Source organism: Scardinius erythrophthalmus (assembly GCF_964197995.2).
Source record: "Scardinius erythrophthalmus genome assembly, chromosome: 13".
NCBI lineage: Eukaryota > Metazoa > Chordata > Actinopteri > Cypriniformes > Leuciscidae > Scardinius > Scardinius erythrophthalmus.
The window spans coordinates 42,038,989-42,055,573 of record NC_138233.1 but is presented as its reverse complement, the minus strand read 5'-3'; the positions used below and the strand labels follow the sequence as shown (position 1 = coordinate 42,055,573).

Genomic DNA, 16,585 nt, shown 5'->3' with positions numbered 1-16,585 from the left:
AGATATCCATACATTTTATCAATACAAGTAAAAGATTGCAGCTTTCAGACACAACTTTCTTCTCGTTGTATATTGTTAAATGTCGAGAGTGCATCTGTTACAGGCCCCTGTGCAAAAGGCCATTAAATGCACTTCACGACGTCATACACAGCGTTCACAAAATGGCGGACGGTCTGCACATAGATCTTCGCAACCCAGAACATTAATACACAAAATATTTGCAGCATGAACATATACATCAGAATTACAGGACTCGTGTGCATATTAAGTTGTTGAATCATACCTGTAAAACCAGGAGCAAACGTGTCAGCGTAATCATAATCCCCAGCAACTGTGAGGTCGCCGGCGCAGCTGCTCCTCTAACGTTAAGAGTCCTCAGTTCATTTTCATAATAAGAGTCCCGATCTCACTCAGCAACAGACATGACCCAGCTTTCAGCATGATACCAAAGTCCCACATCATTCCTCTATTTACATAAGTAAAATAAATATTTTCTTACAGGATCAAAATGTGCACATACTTTAGGACAAAACGTGTTTGTTGGCTTTTGTCTGTGCGGTATGAATTGGCCTTAAGCCAGCTAACATTTGTTACACTTCCACAGATCACAGACTGTGCTCGTAAATATTATTCACGTAAATTGCATTCAATAAAAATGGTGTCTAGCCTAGCGACTAATTCTTTGCCAACTAGCAGAACGAAAATATGAGCTTCTAGCGCAAAAACAGCGCAGCTAGTCAATGTTAGCTTCGTTCGCGCCATAAAAGTAGCTTTCATATTACCCCCACTTGCACTACTTTACTCAGACAAGAATTTTATGTTGTCCTAATTAATAATTCTTAATTGAATTTGAATTCTGAATTCTTTCTTTTCGTTTCGCAAATATGAGCTAGCTAACATTAGTCAATGTTAGATTCGCGCCATAAAAGTAGCTTTCATATTACCCCCACTTGCACTAACGTTACTTCACTCAAATAAGAATTTATTGTTGAAATGTTGATGCTTTTTAAGGAAATTGAACACAAGACTTACCTGAAGTTCACCGTAATGGCGCAGGATCGAAAAGGGATGATTTTAAGTCAGGCGTTGAGTTTTATCTCACCGAAAGTTGTGCACACGTCTTGCGTGCTGACGCTCGCTGCAGCAACTGTTGAAATCGGCTTCATACTGGTAAACGCATCTGAGCCGAGCGCCCAGAGTTTAACCGTCACTGCTGGTAAACATTTGAAATAGCCAGTAAAATGAATTTTAGACTCAATGTTGCTAACAAGACGTTGTGCATGTAGGCTACCCATCCCATAGATATCATGTTTAAAATACACGTAAAGAATGATCTTCATGACAACTAAATATTTTTGCTATGATTAAAGAATTCTCTGTGCAAAATGACTCTATTATTATTATTATTTACCGCAGATATTTTGTTTTGGAAGTCACGACATTCGACGAGTATAACATCCTAAGATACAGTCAGGAATTTACGTCAATTTTAAAATAATTTTTATGTTAATTATTGCTACATTAAAACCATCCTTGATTTTACCTAAGCCGAGTCATTTCCAGAAGTGGTCCAGATCATACAGCAGAGCCGAGTTACCAGTTACGGTGAACATGAATCGGCCCAGTGCTTTACAGCCGTAACAAAAATGCATGTGCCAGAGCGAGCCGCGGGCCACAACCGGCCCGGTTAACACACGCCGATGCCGAGTCTGAGCCGCAGGCGCCGCGGGGCAGCCGAGCTCGGGCCGATTATACATGCTATCTGGGGTTAAAGGAGAACTCCGGTCAATTTTAACATTGAGCTCATTTTTTTGTACATTTGGAGTGCTGTCAATACAGAGAACAATGACAAAAGTCGGTGTTGCCTACACCGAGTTATCCTCTTTTTAAAATTTGCACCCTGTTGACTTCAATGGGGCAAGTACTAAACCTGCTTTTAGGCTCTTAACATCCTTGATGTGTCATTACAAGTGCACAGAAAATGTGAGTGATTCCTTCTGAGTGAACACGAGTGAATCTGACTGCAGAAATGTATAAAAATTATGTTATTTAAGCCAGCGCAAATACCTGTATTTTTACCCGAGTTCACGCGCGTGATCATCGGTAACTAAACCGATGCGCGTGAACTCGGCAATCGACTACTTTGGACTTCAACCGAAAAACAGGATGTAAACACAGGTATTTGCGCTGGCTTAAATAACATCATTTTTATACATTTCTTTCACATCTACTGCAGTCAGACTCACTCATGTTCACTCAGAAGGAATCACTCACATGACCTGTGCACTTGTAATGACACATCAAGGATGTTAAGAGGCTAAAAAGCAGGCTTACTACTTGCCCCATTGAAGTCAACAGGGTGCAAATTTTAAAAATAGAATAACTCGGTGTAGGCAACACCGATTTTTGTCGTTGTTCTCTGTATTGACAGCACTCCAAATGTACAAAAAAATGAGCTCAATGTTAAAATTGACCGGAGTTCTCCTTTAAAGCGTTATTGCCATAGACTGTATGGTTATAGCTGTTATGGATCACGATTACTCTTTGGCGAGTATAGAAGTGCCAACAAAACGAAAGCGTCCATATTCGGATACACGCAGACTGTGTGACAAACGGAGGAATAAAACCCGGATAAATATCAAGTTCAAGGAGTCTTTATTATCCCCGAGGGGTAATTCGTAGTGCAGCAGCATGTGACATAAATGACATAAATAACACACAAATTATACAAACATCAACATACAATCAGATAAAAAAACAAAATAAATACATACTATATAGAAGTCCACAACTCACATTGATTTATTTAAACAGCCTATAGCAGCAGGAACAAAAGACTTTTTATGTCTATTGGTCCTGCATTTAGGCAGACTGAATCTGCGGCCCGACGGTAACAAAATAAAACAGCTGTTTAAGGGGTGATTTGGGTCAGCCAGGACTGAATTTGCCTTCTTGAGAGTCCTTGACACATATACAGAATTTAAGTCTGTAAGAGAGTTGTTGGAAATTTTGCCACACACATTGACTATAGATTGCAGCCTATTCTTGTTTTTAAGTGTAAGGGGCCCAAACCAACTCACAAGAGCAAAAGAAAGGATGGATTCAATAAAACAACAATAAAACATCCTCATAAGGGAATTATCAACATTAAAATTACGAAGTTTACGAAAAAAAAAACATGCGTTGATGTGATTTCTTACAGACAGCGTCAACTTGTGGCTCAAAGGTGAGTTTGTCGTCGATTATAATACCGAGGTATTTATATTGCTTCACCACTTCTATAGCCTGATCATTAATAACGGTAGAAGAATTCGGGAGGGAGGGAGTGTTCTTTCTAAAATCGATCAGCATTTCTTTAGTTTTTGCCCCATTAATGTTAATAAAAGATGACTTACACCACTCTGTAAAATCATTTAAGATAGCGCCATGCTCAGGGTCCTTGTGTGTCAGCAGCGACACTATAACCGAGTCGTCTGCAAACTTAATGATATGACGCCTAGTGTGCTGACTTTTACAGGCATTTGTATATAAAATAAATAAGATCGCGGATAGGACACAGCCTTGGGGAGAACCAGTGGAGGTAAAGAGGACATCAGATAAAGTATTATTCACTCTCACGCGATGAGACCTGTTAGTTAAAAAGTTCATCAACCAACAGATAAGACAAGGATCGATATTAAAGGCACTCTTTAAAGTCTCTGCTAGAATGTGTGGTTGAATACAATTAAAAGCTGAAGAAAAGTCAATAAAAAGCAGCCGTACAAAGCTCTTTGCACCCTCAAGATGTGTATGAATCAAATTAAGAAGAGTACAAACTGCGTCTTCCACACCCCGGTTCGGTCTGTAGGCAAATTGAAACGGATCTAGTAGATCCTGAACAGAGTTCAAAAGTTGGTCCTTTACGATTTTCTCTAATGTTTTCATAGTGAGGGACGTAAGCGCCACCGGCCTAAAGTCATTAAAGGAAGCTGGAACTTTATTTTTAGGCACCGGGACAATAATTGAGTCTTTCCAAATACGAGGAACGCTATGGAGGTGTAAAGACATTTTAAAAATAAAACAAAAGATGTCAACCAGCTGGTCGGCGCAGTTTTTTAATATACGTCCTCCAATTCCATCTGGGCCAGGACTTTTCCTTTCCTTTATACCTCTGAAGAGTGTCAGAACCTTATTTCTGTCAACCTGGACTTTGCTTTGCCCAGGGGCAACGTTATTAAAAACTGACAGCTCCTCACTAAAATTGTAACTATCAAAGCGATTATAAAAAGTGTTCAGATCATTTGAGAGGGCAAGGTCTGACATGCCATTTAGAGAAATCGGACACTTCTTAAACTGCATCCCCATCATAGCTTTCACACCCTCCCACGCAGGACGTGATTTACCTGTACTCAGCATATCGGCAGGCGTTTTCGAGATGGAGAGAGCTGCGCGACTATCTTGGACTTGACAGAGACTCTGCTCTCGCGAGTGTATTGAGACAGGTAAGACATGCAACTGTCAATAATAGCACTTATAAACAAAGTTATATTGCTCTTTGTACTTTGGTAAGGCTTTTTATTACGTGTGGTGACCGAGATTATGGCAGTACAATTAAATACAATCGGATATGATGTTAAAAAAAATATATTTAGTCATTACTTGCAAATGTTCGTTCAAATTTACTTTTAGATATTGGTTTGAACACGTAAAACAACACGGCATTAACCATGAAAACGTAAAACTGCACAACATTAACCAAACAAATCATTTGACAAATAGCTGTATGTTGTAACGGGATAATATAGCATAACATTTCACGTTCCTTCCCAGCAAACAATATGACGTTGTGACGACGTCACGTGCTGGTCATTTTTAGTCACGCTTACGTTAGCATATGACGTCGCCACAACCGTCAAAGTGAAACATCAAAAGAGGTCGCTACGACGTCGCTAACCGACGTCGTGACAACGTCTCCAGTACGTTGCGACAACGTTATTTAATTAAGGTCGCCGATTGGTCATTTGATGACTTTTGACAGTTTTTCATATATTCATATATATATTCATTCTGCAGTGGATTTATTGACATCCATTTATACTAGCATTTACCTGCCACTACTGTCACAGCAACATCGATAATTGTGGTTCTTGTTCAGAACTTAAGTTTGTTGTTTCAACTAGCATTACTGTTCAAATCTTGACATTTTACTCAAACAATTGGTAAAAACATGTTTAAACATTCACTAATGTAAACATGTTAAAAAACATTGTAGAATAATTGAAAGAACTGAAAAGTGTTTTTGCAGATTTTATTTAACAGAATTTAACAGACACTATAATAACAAATGGGGAAAAAAATTAACACAACTATACATTAAAGCAAAAAATTAAAAAAAAAATAAACGTCAGTATGTAAAACACTTTAAAAAGCTCTTCATCTGAATCTTAATCTGTGTCAACTGAATTGCTGGTTATTGATCTCTTGTGGGACCGCCACTTCTGAGACTGACTGCATGCACCTAGACAAACAATTTAAATAAATCTTAAATAAATCTTGTAGTCCGGAAGCTCTTTCAGTTTTGCCTCCAAGACAGCAAGTACTTCCAAAGACTGGGCCACATCGATTTCTGTTGGAGTCTCCGGACCCTGGCTGGCTCCTCCAGTCTGGTTTAACCGGAGGAGGATCTCCTGGATGTTTTTTGCCATCACATCCTGGCGGGTCAACATTGCCTTAAGTGTCTCTGTTTCAGAAATGCAAAATGTTTCAAAGACATTAAAATGAAGGTCAGAAATGTACAAAGTGCAAAGATAACACATTGCAGTTATTAAATGACTGAAATTTACCCACAATAAAAATGAACATACCTTGCATTACTGTAACCGTTTGGGTTAAGGCGGAGATAGAGTCTGACACACTTGAGGAGCAGCTGGCAGTTTTATGCAATACAAAATGCAAGCGATTAAACTCAACACTTAGGTTCAGCATGTTATAAAACAAGAACTACCAAATTTCAAATCACCAGGCTACATTTCTTGTGTGTCACCATGTTGATAACTGTAACACTTACAAATAAACAAGATTTTCAAAGTCATTAAACCAACAATAAAAATATAATCATACCATCAGACATCTCAGGCTGAATAGGACTTACTGGATCAAGGTCTGTAATAAATAAAAAAAATGTCAACATAAGGTATATTTTAATATAGATCCGCACAACTTGACAAAGCTTATGCAACAATTGTTAACTTACTGTTCATAGTGTTTGTCTGCGGAAAGAAGCAGATGGGAGGTGGAGGGTGAGGTGGTCCTGCAGAAGATTTCCGTGTAAGTGGCACCTCTGGTGGGCCATGGGACAAATCTAGATGATACATATTACCAAGATACTTTGGTTAATCATTCATTTACGGGACCCTGTCTAATGATTTCCAAAAATGTAATGCTAGCGATTTTCTTATAGAGGACAGTCTTGTGAAGCATGGCATGCTTGAGAAATATTGAACAATTATTTAATATCATACCTCTGGATTTCTTATTAGTATGGAGGACCTGTTCAGCAGAGTCTTCTTCTAAAAAGCATACAATAAACTCCAGTCAACAAACCAGTCAGGGATACAGCATGTAATAAATAACTACGTTAAAATGTAAATACCCTCATCGCTGCTGTAAGCACATTTTGCTGGCCTTTTTGATGTACTTTTTGAGAGCACAGTCCCATCCTCGGCACTTTCCACGTTTTACATTGTTTCGGCCTTTCTCAACCACCGAAGTGCCTGGTTAAAGTCAGCTACAAAGAAATGTGAACATTAGGGAAAGTACAAACAATATAGGATTAGTTGAAACAGTTCACAAGTATTCTACATGATGCAATGTATTTTGCTTTCTTAGCAGCTTTCAAAAAAATTACTTAAGCATGCACAGCAAAAACAGGACAAGAAATTAATACAACTGTACCTGTAACACCACTAAACACCTTGACTTTCCTGGAAATCCAAGTATCAGGATCAGGTTGTTCCCCTCTTCGTGACAGTCAGATATTCCCTGTCTGGCTCGCACGGGCATTTTCAGCCTGGCTTGCATGGGGTTTTTGGAGAGTGCGTCTGGTAGCTCTCCAGGACTGTAAATAGATTCTCCGACTTGGCTTCATCCTAAAATACAATCAAATTTTATGATGCCAGTTTAGCTAGAGAACCTAAAACTCCATGTAACTACAACGCCCTAACATAGTGAAAAAGTATGGTTTGTGAATAAAATAAGCAAAAGCAATTATCCACTTGAAACCATGTGTTGTGTAAGGATATGATAGCCAATTGATATGTTTCTGAAAACGCGCGAGTGGGCGTGGTCAAATTAAAAATGAGCAAGCGTTTGAGAAGCTGGACATCTTGTTGGTTTTATACAAATTACTTAAGCAGAGAATATTTCTTTTCACACACTTAAATGATTATAAAGGTGTATGGCTCATAAATGTGTGACAAGTATTCGCTGAGTTTTATTTCAGTTTATAGACGTGCTCAAGAAAAAAAAGGTCACCGCGACGGCAGAACGCACACCCTGTCTATTTTCTTTATTTTACAAAAGCACAATGTTTTGATTTGATTGTAAGTGGACACATACAGAAGTAAAAATATCACAGATTCTTTTTTATATTTCTTTTTTCTGTATGACCATAAATGACGGAGAAATTTAGGTTTATTGTGCTACAATGTGAAGAAAATACCGCAGGCGCGTTTGCCGACCATTTTAACCTACATTTGAAACAGAGATCTTGGTTAAAATGTAAAATTCGGAAAATACTTTAGAGAATGTGTGGGAACCTTATGGCGGGTTGTATTTACACTTACCTGTGTTTCATCGTGAAGGAATGGTGTATTTCTTCTTTCTTCGATTCAACACAACCTGCAGCGGAAGCTCTTCTTTTGTGGATAAGGGGAGGTTTGAGAGTTGCATATATTGCCCCCTACTGTACCGAAGTGAAATTGTTGAAATCTGTATGACTTGAATGAGTCTTAAGTGAGACACTACAGGTGAATAGGGTCACATTTTTAAATAATAATAATGAATGAAATTACTGATATAAATCAACTTTTTGATGATATTCTAATTATATGACCAGCACCTGTACATATAAAACATCTGAAAACAAATTCTTCTATTAAAATGTACATCTGCATCTGCAAGTCAAGAAATACGTGGCTAAGACGTGGTGAGGAGGTTAGAAAATGACCAAAATAATTGGTCATCAGCTGGTCTTTAGACAACGTTGTGGGAAGGTAACGAAGCGACCAAGAGCTGTGGTCACGAGACTACCTTGTGATGACGTTGCCACAACGTCGTGGCATAGTCTTTTGGTGACGTGACGAACCCACGACTAATACTGACGTCACTTTTGGTCGCCGTTACGTCACGTGTTTGCTGGGTTGCAGTTCATTAATTATGATGACATAAAATAATACGATCAGACATACAGGTAATACAAAAACGAATAAATTACCTCATCCGTGATCATGATTCATTAATTCCATGTAGATACATCGCTAGATGGTGAAAACGCATTAAAAACGACATCTCCCATCGTCACCTCCTTCATAGCGTCATCAAGCTTCGCCTTTGTTATTGTTGGAAACTGCGCCCTCTTGTGGTCAAATACCAAAGTCGCATACTGGAGCTTTAAGTATTACATGCAACAATGCAACAATAATAAAACAATGCATTGACATTTACTTTTGATACTTAAGTACTTTTAAAAACGAGTACTTCTGTACTTTTACTTAAGTAAAAATCGGTCTTTACAACTTTTACTTGTAACAGAGTAATATTTGACCAGTAGTATCTGTGCATTCACTCAAGTAAGGAAGTTGTGTACTTTGTCCACCTCTGAAAACATCTGTTCATAATCTGTGACAATTCCAATACGAACAGCCCCGGGAGGCGCCTGGAATAACTCTGCAATGATCAATCTGCATTTTTAAGCCAGTTAATTTTACAGGAGGCTCATATTCAAAATGTCTTTCTCACATAACGCCAACAACCGCACAAATGGGCTTTGTGAAATATAGCAGACCACCGTTTTAAATAACATTTTAAAAAAGGTCTGCTATTTTTCTCAAAGGAAGCTCAGTCAGATAGATAGATGGATGGATGGATAGATAGATACAGTAGATACAGTAGCAAATTTGCAGAGTAAAAACAGAGTTTATGTTGTTGAATATTTTTTTTTCTAGTAGGCTACATCTTAAAATATAGAGCTCATGACAAATAAAAGTTCCAGATAGACAAACTTTAAATGTAAAAAACAGTGTGAATAACAATATGTTAAAATAAAGTAGAGAGTGGATACACAGATATGGCCTATTTATGAATGAAATTAATGCATTTATTTGTCATTTAAACTGATGCAGACAGGGAAAGAGTAGAAAAGACTTATTATCCTATCGCCCCCCCCCCCCCCCTCTAGTGGACAGCATTAAGTATTACGGCCTTCATTGCTCAGATAATGCAAGTCAATGAATTTTTTGGAAAAAAAAAGGAAGTCTGACCAGAAAAGATATAAGCGAGTCAGACCAGTCTTAAGGTCTGAGCTGAGTTTGGTGAAGCATTAAAGTTCTAGGCGGAGTCAATTTCTCATAATAATTATAAATAATAATAATAATGTTCAAATATGCTGGCTTTCTTAAGCCAACATAATAAAGAAAACTCAGAGAAACATCGACCAATTCAGTATGTAATAAAATTTTACTAGTTTTATAATAAAACTAATAACATTTTAAAGGTATGCCGTGCTCTTCAACCGACATGATTTAATTAATCCCAAACCTGGTAATTTTGTCAGTATTAATGTACGTTCACTGATTCTAGCTTCTCTCTTTTCTGTCTCTTTCTTTTCATGTGAACTGAGTAGGCTACACATATGCTTACATTCATAAATATAAACTTTATTTCTATTAATTTTCTGAATTATTTATAGTCTACAGTCTGGCATATGTCACACACACATATGTGTGTACATTTCACGAGTTCACATGTTAATGAAATCTGATGTAATATTATAATGCGTATTTGGCTTGCTGTCCGGGGGGAGGCCCGACCCCAGAGTACTCCCCCCTATGAATGTATAGATGACGGGTATCTATGAGCAGACCCATCTGAATGTGAGGTGATGGGGTGGTGGCGGGATGCTGAGAAATTTTGTCATGAGACAGGAGGTAAGGGAAGGCTTTATTTATACTGGCTTCTTCTTGTGCTGATTGGATGATTACCTGAACATGCTCCTCCCGAACTTTGTTACATAAAACTTCATATGTCACACACGCCTTTTGATGTAAATACAAGACGAGAGTGGTAGGCTACATGTTACGGACATATTATCATGGTACAGTTCAGCCTATTATTGATTTTTATTTCCACTTCCCCTTTATCAAAAGAGACGGAACTACGGTATTTGCACTGTTTTTATCAATGGGAAATACATCATGCTAAAATAATCAGTCATATACTGTGGCTCACATTATTGGGGTCACTTGCAAGTCGCAGCAGCACGAATTACGTGACCAGCAACATATTTCTGCTTTAGATATTGTGCGTAGTGGTTTCAGACATTATTTTATTAAAGTGCATTTGTCAGTGCCGCACTCGTACTGACTCTTATTCTGCCTGACAGAAAGAAAAGCTCGTAGCTTACTGAAGGCGGAGCGTTTTGACCAATCAGATTAAAGGGGCGTTTCAGCGCCACCCACGTGTGTAAATGAAATATCGAACCTATAAACCGATTTGAAAACCACAAACGAAAAATTAAAAATCGAGCCAAAATCTCATTTTTCGTTCTTTAAACTAATCTAAAAAACGAATAAACTAGCTGGTTTTCAATTCTCGTTATTCCATTCCAAACAGGAAATCAAATGACCAAAAGATACACGGACCATTAATGAAGCTTGAATTGTCTTGTTTTAAATTAAGTAATTTATATAAAAACAAATATTCTCAGTTTATGTAAATATTCTCAGTTTATGTTTTTTCATTCTCCCTTCATTAACTTTAATGAGCTGAGGCAGCCACGCCCCCCGGCGCTTTCACATGGTAATAGTTTAGGTGATCTGCATCGCACACGCCCCCCGATCAATGCTACAAAAACACAAAGGATTCGCTGATAGTTCATCGCGTTTTTGAGGATGGCACGCTTCTCCAGAGGCCCTTCAGATGATTCTGGACAACGAGGAAGAATATTCAGAATTCATTTTTTAGTAATGTTGGAAACAGTTGTGCTGATTAATATTTTTTAAAACCTGTGATAGGTTTTTCAGGATTCTTTGAATAAAATATTAAAAAAGAACAGCATTTATTTTAAATATAAATTTTCTTTTTTGGAAAGGATGTGTTAAGTGATAGTAATGACTTATTAAGAAAGGTTTCTATTTTGAATAAATGCTGTTCTTTTTAACTTTTTATTCATCAGTGAATCCTGAAAAAAATCAGGATCAGGTTATAAAAAAATATTAAGCAGCACAACTGTTTCCAACATTGATAATAGCTGATTATCAAATCACCATACTAGAATGATTTCTGAAGGATCATGTGACACTGAAGACTGGAGTAATGATGCTAAAAATTCAGCTTTGATCAAATAAATAAATTCTAGTTTAAAAGTATATTAAAATAGAAAATCATTATTTTTAATTGTAATAATATTTCACAATATTACTGTTGTTTATGTATTTTTGATCAAATAAATGCAGGCTTCTTTCAAAAATATATAAAATAGTAATGTGTCCAAACTTTTGACCGGTACTTATGTTTATATATGTAGCACTGTGATCTTGTGAGGCACAACATTTAGTTCCTCCACATAGAGGAATTACAATAAAACAGATTGAAAAACAAAACCTTTGAATCTCCTCTCGTTCCTTTGTTCAGGCTGCCTCACAGCACCTTGATGGGGCATTAGCCATTGGTATTCACATTAATATTCATGGCCATCAACACGCCCACGCATACAGCAGTGCTGACACAAAAACTGACTTACAAAGTTTAAATCACAAATATTGTTGTTTGTGAAAGAGTGGTCAGAATTTTCACATCATTTTGTAGTAAAGATTCTAGCCTACAAGAATGGTAACGTAAAAGTCTTGTGGACAACATTCACTGTGTGTTACTGTTATATGGTCTTATTGTGGTGACAATTTTTTCCCCAAAACGTACTAACCACGCATACTATTTTTTTTCTATAAAATGCAAACATGTAACTCCATTTTGCTCACATATGATTGTAGCAGAGTTTGTGCTGAATACAGCAAAATTACATGTTGGCCAATGGTATAAGTAGCTGAAATAAGCACAAATGTCAGGGCATGTCAAAACATATCAAGGGCCCCAAAAACACATTAGACCCCAGAGGGTTACTTGTGTGTACTTACCGATCCTGGCCAAAATCCCTGAAAGCAATATAGATTCTGTTCCTCACTCTCAGCCTCAGTGCCACGCAGTTTGATGTAGATCAAATTATTGGTGCCCGCCAAATGCCTATTTCCTGTGTACGCCGTTACTGTGTAGATCACCATGGCTGTTCTGCAAAGTAATGGACAATGATTTTTAAGAGAAAATACAAACATGATGAGACCACCAAAGAATATCACCACGTCCAGAGAAGGAGAGGGAGAGTACGTTAGTGAAAGAGAGAGTCTCACCTCTTACTCACAATGTTACTGCTGTAAGAATTGCAACAACTGTTGTAACTAGATTGATTGTAAAGAGATAGCAGTTTATGTCATGGAAATTACAACAAAAATGAAATAGATTTTAATTGAACACTCCGTTGCAAAGATCTCCAAAGTTTTATTACCAGGTTTTTTTTTTGCCAAAACAACGACCTTGTTCCTTTCCAAATGACCTGAACAAGAAGAAGCCAAGCATTTTATAACTTCCTTCTAATGTATTCATTTTCGTCAGTGTCATGACACCCGATCTAAACAGTAATACCTTTTTTTGTAGAAATAAGGAAACGTCTTCAAACTTAATCTTATGATTGGTTGCAATGTTTCGTGACACTGACATTTACCCCTCTGGGGCCTGAGTTTTTCTCTGGGATCTGGAGGTGTTCTGACATGCTCTGTTATTTATGCTGATCTCTGTTACTTATATAATTTTCATGGCTAAAGTCTGTTACACAGCACTGCATGAAAAGGGTAAAATCCGGAAATATCTGGCCATGGTAAACTGCAGTGTAATTTCAGGTTTGCTGGATGTAGGTGGAAAAATCCTGAGCCAAATTACACAGAACAGACAATTTCCAGAAATACCCAGATTCTTGGTGTACATGGACATATACAGGAATCCATGAAGTTTCATAGACATACACAGCTGAAACACTGTTGGCTGTCAGGTGTGAAGACCTTTCATATGTTATTGACTGGCAGTTAAGGTGCTTGCTGCGTTCTCAGATGGAGGGAGGGGGGGTGAGCCAGGGAAGTTTCATAAAACAGCCTCAAAAATAATCTTAATATTATTGAACTCAAATATAGCTAGCAGTTCCGCATCACAATCCGTACAGCGGCTCTTCCGTAAAATGAATCCGTACAGTGACGCTTTGAATCAAATGTACAATGAATCACTTCCAGGTCAAATAAAGTTATATATACCTCTGCAAACTGTGTTTTGTCCTCTTTAATCTTCTTCACGCGTCGTTGAAGTCCACGCCCTTTGAAGACGACATTTGACCGGTAAGTACAATGACACCCGAGGGGCATTTTAAAATGGCGGTGGGCGGGGATCTCGCGTTGACTCCGGCGAAGGAGGGAAGAGAGTCCGCGAATGAAATGAATGAAGTTTGGTCATGTGGTCTATAGTATTGAATTTAAATGTAATGGCTAATGGGTATTGAACATTTGTAACCTAAAATGTGTGTTATAAGGATAAAAAATCCCATTTTAAACGGCGGTTTAAAAACTATGCTCACGAGGTCTTGGAAACGACCTGAGGTGACTGAACGTGCCATTTTTCGTAATGAACAATATTTTGCAGATCAGCGATATAAGGTCTTTAAAGTGAACCAAAGAGTCAAATGTGAAGTAAATTGTGTCATAATGAAATCTAACTACTATAAGACACCCTGCACGATGAGGCAGAGTGTCCATAAACGAAGTAAGTAGCAAGATAGCTTAAGCAGAAGAAACTGCACTTTGGCGTGCACTTTGACGTGCGCTAGAAACAGCTTTTGTACACTTGAATGAATAGCGCTGCTAGCAGCTAAATGCTTATAACACATACATTTTGCTTCAACTCAGTGATCTCAAAGAACTAACTAATGAATACATGTATAAACATTGTTATACCCATTTTATTAAGTTTATACACATAGCTATAATGTAAGCCACCCAAGACAAATGTAAACATTTTGATAGCAAAGAACTTAATGCACAGGTGAATGAATGAACCATTTATTCATAATTTTTTTAAATCAAACTAAACAGAAAACTAAAAAACGTTTGTGTTTTAGAAAATGCAAAAACAAAACAAAGGTTATAAAAAATGGTCCGAAGAGGACATGAAGGCGGCCCTGGAGGAGCTGGAAGCAGGGGGGAGCCTGAGAACGGTGGGGGCCCGCTACGGCATCCCCCACAACACTCTTCAGGACCATCGACGAGGCCGCTACGCCTACCAGCCCCACCCCAGCCGTGCCCTCCTCCCGGAGGAAGAGGCATCTTTAGTTGCTTATATCATATGGATGGGCAGGCACGGCTTCCCCGTGACAAGGGCCGTAGCGACGCTGATGGCCACTGGCATTGTGAAGGCCTCAGGACGCCAGACAATGGTGAACTTCGAACATGGTCTGAGCCGTATGTGGTGGTGCCGTTTCCGGGAACGCCATCAGGTGTCGGCCAGGACCCCCGACCCCCTGGACCGGCAGAGGGTCTTTGGTGTGACGGTGCCTCGGGTGGAGGCACTCTTCAAAATATTGGAGCCCATGTTTGCAGAGAAGAGCTGGCATGATTGTCCTCACCTGGTATTCAACTGTGATGAAACAGGTTTTGGGGACAAACAAAAAAGCAGAAAGGAGAAAGTTTATGCACAGAGGGGACAAAAACATGTGTATCGGCAAACTGTGGTTACTAGGAAGCACATCAGCGTCCACTGCTGTGCTAGCGCGGCAGGTGTGAGCATCCCTCCCATGATAATATATGCCCAAGGCCTGCCTAGTAACAGCTATGCACTAGATGGCCCCCCCAACGCCCTGTACGCCATCAGTGAAAAGGGCTACATGGATGGGCCCCTGTTTGTGAGGTGGATTGAACATTTCTTGAAACATGCTCCGGCAGAGCGTCCACTCCTGCTTACTTGCGACCAACACGAGACCCATATGTCCAAGGACGTGGTGGACCTCTGTCGGGGCAATGGTGTGGAGGTGGTGTGCCTGCCAAGCCACACCACCCATGCCCTTCAGCCCCTCGATGTGTCCCTCTTCGGGCCACTGAAAGAGGCCTTCACCAAGCTGGCAACAAATATGGGCCTGGTTAGGGGAGACCTTGTCCTGGGGAAAAAGCATTTTTCATCGATATTAAAATTTGCTTACCCAAAGGCGGCCACCGTGGAGAACATAAATAAGGGGTTCCGGTTGACAGGCTTGTTCCCCCTGAACAGGCACGCACTGGAGGACAGTGATCAGGTAGCTACAAACAAAACAACCAAAAATAGACACTGCATAAATGCAATAGAAACAATGCAAACAATAATTTACTAATATCTTTATATTAGATATAATGTAAAGATATTAAATATATTTTAATATTTGGCAGGTAAATAATAATATTTAATATGGAAATACATATTTAATATTTTAATCATTTAATATTACAGATAATATATCTTCATATTATATAAATAGGCCCAGATATACTAATATCTTTATCTCCACTAATTTACATTTCAGATGATGATCATCCCTCCAGTGGCAGTCCAGCCAGCCCCTCTTGGCACAACCATCTCCACGGCCCAGGTCCACCCAGCCCCTCCTAGCACCACCATCGCCCTGGCCCAGATCCACCCAGCCCTTCCTAGCACCACCATCGCCCTGGCCCAGATCCACCCAGCCCCTCCTAGCACCACCATCTCCACGGCCCAGATCCACCCAGCCCCTCCTAGCACCACCATCTCCACGGCCCAGATCCACCCAGCCCCTCCTAGCACCACCATCTCCACGGCCCAGGTCCACCCAGCCCCTCCTAGCACCACCATCTCCACGGCCCAGATCCACCCAGCCCCTCCTAGCACCACCATCTCCACGGCCCAGGTCCACCCAGCCCCTCCTAGCACCACCATCTCCACGGCCCAGATCCACCCAGCCCCTCCTAGCACCACCATCTCCACGGCCCAGGTCCACCCAGCCCCTCCTAGCACCACCATCTCCACGGCCCAGATCCACCCAGCCCCTCCTAGCACCACCATCTCCACGGCCCAGATCCACCCAGCCCCTCCTAGCATCACCATCTCCACGGCCCAGGTCCACCCAGCCCCTCCCGACATCATATCAGTGCCAGTTGTTGCTGGCTGTGTAGAGTGCCCCACCTGCCATCGCCCGCCAAATCCGTTGGTCGCGGCTGGAATTATCCCTGCGGGG

At 39.8% G+C, this 16,585-nt stretch overlaps 1 protein-coding gene and 1 long non-coding RNA gene across 3 annotated transcripts in view; both read right to left on the bottom strand.

The window, feature by feature from the left end:
- Positions 1-12,844, bottom strand: part of LOC308701113 (hydroperoxide isomerase ALOXE3-like) — a 49,838-nt gene extending 36,994 nt beyond the window's left edge. Inside the window, exons 1-3 of the mRNA XM_081383204.1 lie at positions 12,815-12,844; positions 12,660-12,707; positions 12,390-12,540 (exon numbers count right to left, since the gene is read on the bottom strand). Coding sequence (XP_081239330.1) covers positions 12,390-12,533 — 144 coding nt within the window. The 5' untranslated portion in view covers positions 12,534-12,540; positions 12,660-12,707; positions 12,815-12,844. The remainder of the gene's footprint in view (positions 1-12,389; positions 12,541-12,659; positions 12,708-12,814) is intronic.
- On the bottom strand, positions 4,297-9,443 carry LOC308701114. Of its 2 annotated transcripts, XR_014031394.1 has the most exons (8): positions 7,824-9,443; positions 6,934-7,127; positions 6,632-6,766; positions 6,501-6,548; positions 6,233-6,340; positions 6,100-6,141; positions 5,844-5,905; positions 4,297-5,719 (listed from the first exon to the last, which is right to left on the bottom strand). It is a non-coding gene; the product is annotated as an uncharacterized lncRNA (long non-coding RNA). The 2 variants fall into 2 exon arrangements; XR_014031395.1 differs by having other exon boundaries at positions 6,934-9,441.
- Positions 12,845-16,585: the final 3,741 nt, after the last annotated feature.